Here is an 11,586-nt window from a genome sequence, read left to right on the forward strand (position 1 = left end):
ACAGTGCAAAGTTACATAGCAAAAATTAGAAAAACACTGGAACTTTATAATACGGTGCGCCTTATGTATGAACACAGACCCGTTTGTCGACAGTGCGCCTTATAATACCGTGTGCCTTATGGTCCCATAAATACGGTACACAGTTTTGTAACCAGCTGCTGCCAGCATTTCAATGTTAACAGTGCTTTAGGAAAATTGGAGTCTGTTCTCTAGTTGGACAAACATAGTCCAGTCTGAACACCCCTCGATTTCTACTGTGACATTTGGGCAACAGGGTCAGATTTTGGCATAAATGGCAAGAAATCATGGATCCATCCTGCCTTGTGTCAAAGGTTCGGGCTACTGGTGGTGGTGTAATCGTGTGGGGGGTTTCTTGGCCCACTTTAAGTCCCTAAGTTCCAACTGAGCACTAGGGGTGCAACAATACTCGTATCGATATTGAAGCGTTCGATACAGTGCTTTCGGTTCGGTATGTATGTATCGAACAATACAAAATTTTTTATTTATTTTATCAACTTTTCTTCTGACGATCCTGTCTGTGTTGAGCGCTCAGTGGATCTGCGTTCGACTACTCTGCCTAGGCTGCACTGTCGAGCACAGATCCACTGAGCACAGTGCAAGCTAGCAAGACAGAAGCTTGTTGCAACATGGCAAATTGAGCCTCCCCCACCCTCATTCAGATCTGGTGTTTGGAACTATCTTGGTTTTCATGTGAAACATGACCCTGAAGGTAAGCGAGTCATGGGCAAAAGTAAAACAGTATGTCGGATGTGCCACGCAATGCTCAGTTACATTAGTGGGAACTAGTGCGTTAGCGCAGTTTGCTCGTTAACGTGTTGACTCCGTCCGGCCACGCACGGGGTGATCCGCGGTAGCTCGTTAACGGAGGTTTGCCGCGTTATGGTGTTAATGTAATTTTAACGAGATTAACGCTGACAGCACTAGTGGGAACACAACGAATATGACTGCACATTTACGCCGACATCATCCTAGTGCAAAGACAAGTGGAAGCAGACAAAAACAACAAGCACGCATGCTACAAACTTTACCCGAGTCATTTAGACAGCCGTTAGCACATGATTCTCCTTATGGGGACCTGATATGTTTAATATGCTGCTGAGAATATAGCCCAGAAGAAGTGTATAGTATAGCTTTTATGTTGGAAAGAGCCATTTCTCTGTAATAAAATCTCTTTTCCAAAGATGAGTGATTCCTCAATCAGATAGATTTTTTATTTTATTTTGTTGTTTCAGCAACATTACATTTAAAAACTGTACTTTTGAGTTAAAATATATATTTAGAATTTTAATAAATGACAAATTAAAAAGGCCTGAACATTTTTGTATCGAAAAAATATCGAACCGTGACACCAAAGTATCGAACCGAACCAAACAGTGAATTTTGTGTATCATTGCACCCCTACTTTTGCACATGTCGAGGAGCGTGTCAGGCTACATTTCACTGTGTGTTATACTTGTATAACTATGCATGTGACAAATAATAAAGAACCTAGAACCTAGAACCTGAGCACCACAGCTACTGCTGCTAACATGTGACGCACCAAGTCACAAAGCACAAATCAAATTACTTTGTTGAATAATGACACTGTACTCAAATGGCACCAGATTGCAATCCAATAGAGCATCTGTGATCTGTGTGTGTGCATATGTGTGTGTCTCCCCCTAAACCCTGGATTTGATGTGATACTTCAAGTTTCTTTCTTTGGTTCCACCTATAAGATTTCATCCCCTATTTTGGCGAGTTGTCCGCCAGGTCTTGCCTTATTAACTTTGAGCCTTTCTTGCTATCCACCATCATTTTTGTACCATCGCGTTACCAAGCAGTGTACCCGAAAGTAGCAGCTGCGGCAGCTGCCCCATGAAAACAAACACCAGCTGTGCCTACAACTATAGCAGATTAGTCACTAAAGTACCCTGAATGCTGCGTGACAGGATTTCCAAAGCTTCATTTGACTGCAGGTTTAGCAACTTTGCTAAAGTATACAAATGACAATTTTATTTGGAGTTTAGTGGAGTCTTAACATATGAAATATTGAGGACTTGGAAGTAAAAACCTATTTTTTTCATGCACCTTTTGTGCAGAAACACACAGATGACTTCGTATCGAGAGCGCATCTGTCTGGAGATAAAACGATCATCCATATATTTTTGAATCGTTAGTGGGTCACTTGTGCCAGAATCGCATTAAATTTCCTGTGTGAGAAGCTGGGGAAACCTTTTTTTAATTCGCTCTCATCTGTTTCGGCTTTTCATTCTTAGCTCCCTTTTTTTAGCCTCACTTCATACCCTCGTCTGTGTCCCTTCCTCATCCTCTTCCTCATTTTAATGTCCTGCTTCTCTTACCTCTTCTCCCCCTCCTCCCCGTACCCCTCTCTCTCACCCTCAGTTCATCCCCTGCACCTTTCCATCTTCCCACATACACACCAGAGATAAAACTTTATTACTCACCACAGCCAGAGACCAGTCAGTATGCGTATGTGTATTTTGCATTTCCTCATTATGCGTTCCGTGATATCATTAAGAGGGGTGATATCTCTCCCCTAAAGAGCTTTTTATCTCACCCTCTCTCTGCTGGCCTCACTCAAATTGCTTTGTTTGTGTTGCTTCCACGCAGACGAGAAGAGCTAAACGAAGGACTTCTCTCAGCCTACCTGCTCATGTAGAAGCATGTGTGGGTGTAAGAGTGATATTCAGAACGATTCATATCATTTGATCAGCTCTTCAGTGATGTCTTTTTGCATCTTTCTACTATCTTTGAAAAGGAAAAATCCTCCTTGATTGCAGCGTTAGCAGTTTTTACTCTGGATTCATTCATAAAGTCGTTTCCGGCATTCCGACAGTCAAAAATGTAGGATTTCAATGACAAATTGGGAATTTTAGTTGGATTTTCATAGCATTGTATTAAACAAACAGCCTGTGTTATTTGTTATTTAAAGGGGACCTATTGTGCTCATCTCCATGCTTTTATTCTTTGACTCTACCAGAGTGCCTTTGCATGAGTCACAGTTCAAAACTTGTTTATTTACTTATAATGGGTCTTGGCGCAATCAGTGGTCTGAAACAAGCTTTTTTGGTTCTCTCCGTTTAAGCTAGCTTTCATCTGATTGGATGCTGGTCACAAACAGAAGGTTTGAACAGCCGTGTGCCTGAGATGACTGTGACATCGAACTGTGAAATCAAGTGCTTTGAGCTTTTAGCTTACAGGATTACTGTACAACGTCAGCTTCCCTCATTGTGTGAGGGTAAAGAAAGAGGTTTCCTTTCAAGCTAAGAAATCCAGACGGTGTCATGCATGTGCACTCAGCAGTTTGGATCCAGATTGAAATACTGCTTAGATGTAAACTTAAACAGAGCAAAGCCCGGAGTCTGTAAAAGGCGGATCGCTGCCCCCTCTCCTCAGCTGTCATCTTTCAGCTGCTATCAAGCATGTTTTGCGTTAACCTTTCATAGTATGTAGGAGTATACTGGTAGAAGAACAGCCTGACGTGGACACGTGTAGATGGTGAAAGCATCAGCATTCGGGGCTGAATAAGCAGAGGAAGGGCATTCATCCTCGTTTAAGAAACTGCAAGACCGTTGTGTTTGTTGTCTAGGGAAATAGGCTAACACGAGATGCTGCTAGTGGAGCTAGGGTTAGAGACAGGCTGCAGACTTAGCTGCGCGCCACCTTGACGGGGTAAATGTAAGCTAAAGCAGGAAAGACTAGTGTGCAGTCGAGATGAGTCATGTCCTGCATGCTAAGAGCAGAATTAGCAACAATCCTAATCCAGCTGATATTGTTTACCAACAGACAAGCTGCACGACTTTTTAGCAGCTCATAAAAAGCTCGTAATTCTTTTAAAATATCTAGCTAATGCTAGCTTTAGCAAATGAAGTGAAACTTGCAGTACAGTAATTTGCCAATCACACCCTCCAAATGTTGCAGGCTACTTAAGCTAGAAGTTTCCCAACTGACATGTCAGTGCTGCCGCTGCCCTGCAGCTGTTTCGTCCCCTCCACTACCCGAGCATCCACCTGTCGGCTCTCATGGGATAATTACTCATCACTCTCCACTTTCTGTGCATCATATTTGCAATGAGCTCGAAGCCTAACTGTTCTCACTGACCTGTCCGACTGGACTGTGTTTCAGTCTCTTTCAAATTCTTTTCGGTGCATTTACACTTGTTTTGAAATTTGCTTATTATTTAACCCAGAACAAGGCGCAGGAAGTAACTAAATGAGATCTTGGCTTCTTTCCTCATCAATACAGAAATGGATAGTGTGCCGAGTGCTTTACCTTCCCAGCTTTCAGTTGCTTTATCTGTGGCACAGTCAGCGTACCATATCTGAGATAGATATGCTGGGTCACTCTCGGTAAACTATCAAAATCTGTAGCAGAGTGCTATTCTCCCTTTTGGACTATAATCAAATTTTTGTAATCCTGTTACTTGTTGTTATGTCCATTACCATCCTGGCAGCCATCTAAAGGTCTGCTCAAGATATACGCCCCCTGTCTTCGCTCCTCGTCTTTGTTCTTGTTTTATTTTCACAGCCAGACTTCGGCTTCCCTTTTCCAAGTTTTACCCTTTAAACTAAAATATTTTACCGTCGTGAGTTTGCATAGTTGCAATCCTGTCTCTGAGCGAGTGCATACATGAATAAGAGATTTAGTGGTTCCACCAGAAGGCACAATAGTAAAACTGGCATGTGTATATAAATCAGAATCACTTAAGAAAATGAATTGTTAGCTGCTGCGGTTCTCTACGATGCTCTTTCTATAAAAATATGGTGGACTGTCTTTCAGTGCCTGAAACAGCACTCATGCACACAACACACACACAAACAGAAAAGCAGGAATGGCGGTAGGAGAAAATGGAAAGCGATGGAGACAAAGATATAAACAGAGGTTTTGTCCATTAAGTAATGCAGTGAGGGCTTAACTAATCAAAACAAACTCGGACCCTCGCTCCTGTAAGAACTTTAGAGCCACGCACAAACACGCAGGCACGCTGCAACGGTATAAAACTTACCCATTAAATCGATTTACAGCTCACTCGGTTCTGTCTGGGGTTTTTCAATCAACAACACCTTTTGTTGACCTTTTTTTCACTCTGTCCTTCTAAAAGTCTCTATTTCTGGCAGTGCAAGTTGTGTGCTCAGTGAACCTGGTATGTGTCTGATTTTTGTGTCAGTCCGTTGACAGAGCGGGGCGTTGAGGCTCCGCTCTGACAGAGGAACTTTCTGGGGAGCAGGTGTCAAAAAGTAACAAGGTAGAAACAGAAGGCGAGACGGAAGGGAAAGATTTAAAAAATGTGTAAAAAGGAAGAATATCACAAATTTAGGACATTAGGACGTGTTTTTATGCACTGTTCCTGCATTTTGAGTTCATTTTTGTTAAATAGATAATAGCATTAGTTTTTTTATAAATAAGCGCTGCTGGAGCCTTAACTTCTTCAGATCGTATCCTTTTCTCCCTGCAATAAAAAAAAGATCTATAGAAGCAGAAGCAAAAGTATATATGTAGAGCAGGTCGTGGTGGTTGGTGGTTTGATCCCTGGCTGCTCCAGTCTGCATGCCAAATACTATCGGACAAGATACTAACCTCAGGTCGCTCTCCAATACATCCATCAGAGTATGAATGTTTGTGAATGTTAGATAGAAAGCACTTAAGCATAGAAAAAAGTGCTTGTATAAGTTGGTGTGAATGGATGAACGAGGCATGTTGTATAAAGTGGTTTGAGTGCTCCGGGAGAGAAGAAAAGTGCTATAAGAATCAGTCCATCAACGTTTACCTTAAATCTATAGCGTTATAAGGCCACTTGTGGCACATCCCCTAGGAAGTAGTCTGGACAGTGGTTCCCAGGGGATGAAATCAGTGGACAAGTTACAATGATGTCAGTGTTGATTTCTTCATTTTCACCTCCTCATTCCTCCTGCAGACACAGCTTCAGCTTTGTGAGCTCCCTTTTTCCAGCTTAGTTTCTTCTCATTTGGGCTGAGCGCTGAGCGCTGAGCTGCCCACGAGGCTCAAACAAGGCTTGAGGTGGTATTATCTCCGTGCCTATGATGCTGCAGGCCAGAAGGACAACTTTAAAGTCCTCCATCAGGACCTCTGCCCTGCCAGGCACAGCCTCAAATAGTACGACTTTGAGTGATTCACAAGTTCAGCAAGAGGTTTATTAAAGAACAATCCCTTTTTTAAAAAAAAGCCTGGTTCTTTTGTTACTGTGGTTTGTAGAAGTTTGTATCTCTGGCTTGTTAAAAAGCAAAAGCAGGACACAGAATGGTGAATCCTTTCACTAAAGCCCTGCCTGTGATCACTTCTGCTTTAAAAGTCTCCAAACAGAAGGTGAGGGGATTTAAGGATCTGAAGTCCTGCTTTGAGGTGTGTCCCATGATCGTTGAAGACAAGCCTTTGGTCGCCACTGTCTCCACTGGTAGCCTGTCAGACTGTCGCTAAGAATTAGAGATGCACTTTCTGCTACTTTATAGAAATCATCAATAAATCTCATCTGTGATCTAGGGGAAAGACTTCTGGAAGACTTCAGTATTTCCACTCAGACATTTCCTACTAGACACACGCTCATCATCATTTTGGCTCACATCATCACTAGGTGTCTGGGAGGGAGTGGACACTCCTGCAGGAGGCCTTAGTCACTGTAGAGTGGCCATGAGGCTGTGCAATGAGGAGAGGAGATGTACATCACCTCTGAGCCTCAGCTCCCACCTGTAATCCGTTACAGTAACGCTACGTTTTGAGAAAAGCAAAACAGACATGTCATTTAGACTTATGATCTTCTTTGTTTCCTGATTACCAAAACAAATGTTTTATTTTATCTAAAATAAAAATGACATCACCTGAATGGCTGGGGTTAGAGTTATGCATCAAGTTCTGTTGTTTATCTATGAACGTAGACACAGTGCCTCATTCTTCAATTCAGCAAAGGGCATTTTATGGTCATGGTTCTCTGTCCTGGTTGTCTTGTAACACTGAATGAACTCTGTGTGTATTTAGCTGTAACCCCTCATATCTCAGTAGACTCTATGTATTACTCATATTCATCTTCCAGCCTTTTTCCTCTCTGTCACCTCCTTTTTCTTCATCCCATCCCTATCTCTCCTCTTTCACTTCCTCCTCCTCTCTGTTTGCCTGCTTTGCATTTCATTACTTCTCTATCCACTTACCTCTGTCTTCCCTCGCCCATGTCACTGTCAGTTTGTGCTTATTTATTGTTACTGCTCTCGTTCTTCCTTCTATGAGGTCACATTGGAGTTTACTGCGATTGTGCCTTTTTAATTTACCTTTTAATTGTCTTTTTGTGTGTGTTTAGAACGTTGAGTTCTTGGTTTCAGATGGATGTTCACATTTTAGCAGCTGATGTTAAATTAGAGCTAATAACTAGCTGGGACCACATCCTCTGTAACGATGGGCGATGAGGCATGAGGAAGTGTGAGCTGGTGCTGCGGTTTGGGGAAGGCCTCAAAGGGGACTGCGACGGCTCCTAACGAGAAGTGAATGAAGGAAAGGAAGAGAAAAGAGAGGGAAAATGGGGGGGAAGGGTGGGGCATGAAAATGAGAACAGCAGGTATAGGTGAAAGGGGGCTTTTATAGCCTGAGGCTGGAGGGGGGTGAAGGAGGAGACGCCCCGCTCCTGAAATTCAGATGATATCTCCACTAAAAGTAGAATATAGCGCCGCTGCCAGAAGCTCACTTTAAGTCAAAGTGTTGGGTTTTAAAGCATTGAATTTAATAGTAGAGCAGCGGTCCCCAACCCCAGGGCCACGGACCGGTACCAGCTCGGGTGTGAAATTTATTTCTTTCAGGGTTTTTATCGTTAACTCGGTTTCCCTGGGTCTTTTCCTGTGTTGTAGTTGTGCGTCTTTTTTTTTTTTTTTTCAAGAAATATTTGGGCATTACCATGGTGACCAGAGAGCATTAGAGTTCATACTACGATAATTATTTTCGAACTTTATGATTTTCTTCCAGTTTTTGTAGTTTCTAGATAATCAGAAGTTTGACAAACGTGCTGCGTAACAAATGCTAAGCTACAAAAAAAAAAAATCCCAGTTCAGAGGAAAAGGTTTAACGATGTCTGTGTAATCTTTTACATAACTCAGTATTACAATTTCATTTGTGAAATCATTTGAACAATATCAAATGTTCCAGCTAAAGACACAAATCCCCTTTGGGGATGCGTCAGGATGCTAAGACTGACATGTGGAGCTACCCGCTGTGGCGACACCTTGTGGCATGAAAGTAGCTACATAATAAAGCAAGAAGAAGACATAAATGCAGTTTCTCTAATGGCCACTGATGGCTGGCTCCAAAAGTAAGTCAGTCGCCACAGATTCCCAAGTAAACTTGCCTAAATATACAGCATTAAAAGCACCACCATTTTTTATTTACAGTCTGTGGATATAACGAGCGTAATCCCTGTAGTCCTCCTAAATATAGGATGTTTTTTTATCTCCTTTTGTTTCACATCTGATTAAACAACATTTTAATTTCTTCTCCATCACTGGCTGGGAGTTGGCCACTCACGCTGATGTGACGCTGGAAATACCAAATCAATCAAGTTACATCCACTGTAAACGATAAAAATGGACTTCCACGTCTCTTCCCCTCCGTCGCTTTCTCTTTCCCTCGCTGCCCTTCCTCCACCCTCCATATACGTCTCCCCGCTCATTTCTCCCTCTCGCTTCCTCTTTCTGCTGAAGCAAAGCCTATTTTCCGCATTATAGTCAACATGGCTCACAGCGAAACGTGCGATTACACAACCAGGTGGAAGTGAACGCTCTTTCTTCCTCTCCGCTTGGTAGACGCAGACGGATCGTGGTGATGAAGATGAAACGGGCCAGAAAGATACCAAACGTGATGAAATTTTCTTAGAAGCATCAAAGCTGCTGCACGACACGCACAAATAACGATTAAACAGAGAAATACTTTATAAGCTATAGAAGTAGTTCTCCTTTTAAAGTGAGGATAAACACTCCACGTAATGACTTTAGTGAAACATTTAATCTCTCCATTTAAAGTAATTGGAAGTATAATTTGCTCAAGCTTTGTCCTCTCTGATAAAATCTTCCTTTCTTGGCTTTGTTATATTTAACCAGTTTTTTATTTTATGGTCTTAAAATAATAATCAGCTGTGACTTATATCTCTATGTGGCATTGCTGTAGCTTTAACTGCTCTCCCGGGCTTATGCTTTCCACGTATGCGCTTGGAAGTGTGGGGACTTCCCAGAACTGAGCCATACCGCCAAATATAACGCACTGCAGATGGACCAAACAATATCCTTTTGATTATCGTTGTCCTGAATGAGCTAAGTTTGATTCAGCCAGACAGTTCTGTTTGAAATGTTTATTTACATCGAGCAGTTTAGTGTATAGGCTTTGACCTCATCCTCCACTGAATCTAAACACACAGATGTGTTTGGTAGTGATGAGTAAATATCAACCCACCATTCAGAATCAGCAGCAGTACCGTGGTGCAAAGCAAAGGCAGACATATTGTCTTTGTATGTGGGATTGTTAGAATCTAGTTGAGTTTGGACCTTGACTGGGCCATTGCAACACCTCAGTTGTTTTCTTTTTCAGGCGTTATGTTGTAGATTTGCTGCTGTGCTTGGGATCACTGCTGCATGACCCTGTTTCAGACAAGCTTTAGCTGTCAGACAGATGGCCATACATTTGACTACTTTCATATGCAGAGGTGTTCATGGTTGACTCAATAGCTGCAAGCTGCCCAGGCCCCGTGACTGCAAAATAACCCCAAATCATCACCCTCCACCCCCGTGGTTGGCAGTCGATATGTGGTGCTTTTGATGATATGCTGAGTTTGCTTTTCTCCAGATGCTTCAGCGTGCTTTACAGGCAAACATCTCTACATTGTTCTTGTCTTTCCAAAGGATTGTTCCAGACATATTGTGGTTTTTGTTGATGCAACTTTGCCGTGTTCTTTTAGAAAGAAGAGGCCTTTTCTGATTGTACCGTCAAGACCTTTAAGATTTAACGTTTCATTAAATGTTAACTGAAGTCCGTACTCTCTGAGCTCCAACTCTTGGCTCTTTGTGGTTTCTATGTACATTACATGGTCTGATCTTGGGGTGAATTTGCTGAGAATGACACCTGGACTTTGTGTTAACACACAGCTGAACGCTCCAGCATTCAGCCACATCTGAGTCACGCAGAGTGAATCCAGTCCTCGGGATTTGAAATCCCAAGCATAAAAGTTTTCTCACGAGTAATCTAGCATTTACCAGACCAATCCTGGCAGGAACCGGGGGTCGTTAGCTGTCTGAGGAGCCCGACACAGAGGCCTTGCGAATGCCATGGCTTTCAATCATCATGACACAAGATCCAACTAACCTAGTCTCCTCCTAAAAGTCCTCAGTTGCTAAGAAGTAGCTCTGGTCTGGGTTTTTGTGCTTCACACAAAGAAACGTAGATATGAAGCCGGTTAAACATGCGAAACCAGCTGGTAAATGTAACACGCAGAAAGACAGAAGCTATGCACTGAGTGGAAACTGAAGGAAATAACAAGCCAGTAAATATGAACGCACACACTTTGTGAGGTTAAAAAAATTGCAGATGTTTAAAGTGGGGAAAAATTGATTCAATAGATTTGCCACATACAAAGAATGGTTTAATTATTGTTGGTTTACATCGAAACTCCACATGCAAAGCAATCACAGCTTTCAGTCTGTCCTGTTAAACTCCCGTCACATTTACAGCCTCCCTGCACTGACACCTTAATGTCTGCAGTTTTAGACACAAATTATTCGTTTTTATGGTTTTCAAAGATTCTTTTCTTTATGAAGACAATAAAATCATTATTTAAATATATCAATAATCTGTCTTTTGCAACACAAGCAGTACTAAGAAGTGCTCCAATAGCTATTTTTGAAAATCTCCACACCTTTTTTCCGCTCCAATTTACACATCCCCTCAAAACTCTCTGCACTGCATTTTAGTTGCTCCCCTGGGCGCTCCTGATTGAAAATGTTTCCCCAGTAGTTGTGGTGTTCATAGCATCACTGTCAGTTGTCAAGCCTGGGAGGTAGCTAGCACCCTCACACTCCGTTCCCCCGAGTACTGCCAATCTGGGCTTCAGCCTTCAGTTTTGCTCAGACTCGTCATCCTTTTCTCTGAGAGAAATCACAAGGGGATCAAATCTAATTATTTTTCCTTTTTTGGGTGTGTTTATTATAACTGTTACTTCAAGTTAGGTAGTATAATGATTACTTATGTCAGTGTTTTTCAGTGTAGGGGCAGCAGAAATGACCTCGTGTCCGATTACAACCTGTCACGGGGAGAGTTTTAATAGACTGGTCCTTTGCCATGAACAAGCTCTTACTATGATGGAGAACAACCAAAGAAGGTAATCATCTGGACTGCACACACTGAGCCTCGTCTTCTCTCTCTTCTTTTAACAAACAGGAAGATCATCGAGGTGAAAATCATTGATGATGAAGAGTATGAGAAGAACAAGACCTTTACCATCGAGCTGGGAGAGCCTGTTCTGTTGGAGATAGGACAGAAACACGGTGAGTGTGTGTGTGTGTGTGTGTGTGTGTGTGTGTGTGT

At 42.3% G+C, this 11,586-nt stretch overlaps 1 protein-coding gene across 1 annotated transcript in view; it reads left to right on the forward strand.

The window, feature by feature from the left end:
* The window catches only part of LOC102215892 (sodium/calcium exchanger 3-like), a 126,026-nt gene that overhangs the window by 99,747 nt on the left and 14,693 nt on the right, over positions 1–11,586 (forward strand). Inside the window, 1 exon segment of the mRNA XM_013914631.1 lies at positions 11,440–11,518. Within this exon segment, the coding sequence (XP_013770085.1) occupies positions 11,440–11,518 (79 nt within the window).

Source organism: Pundamilia nyererei, unplaced genomic scaffold, assembly GCF_000239375.1.
Source record: "Pundamilia nyererei isolate P.nyererei 1_Seehausen unplaced genomic scaffold, PunNye1.0 scaffold00211, whole genome shotgun sequence".
Classification (NCBI taxonomy): Eukaryota; Metazoa; Chordata; class Actinopteri; order Cichliformes; family Cichlidae; genus Pundamilia; species Pundamilia nyererei.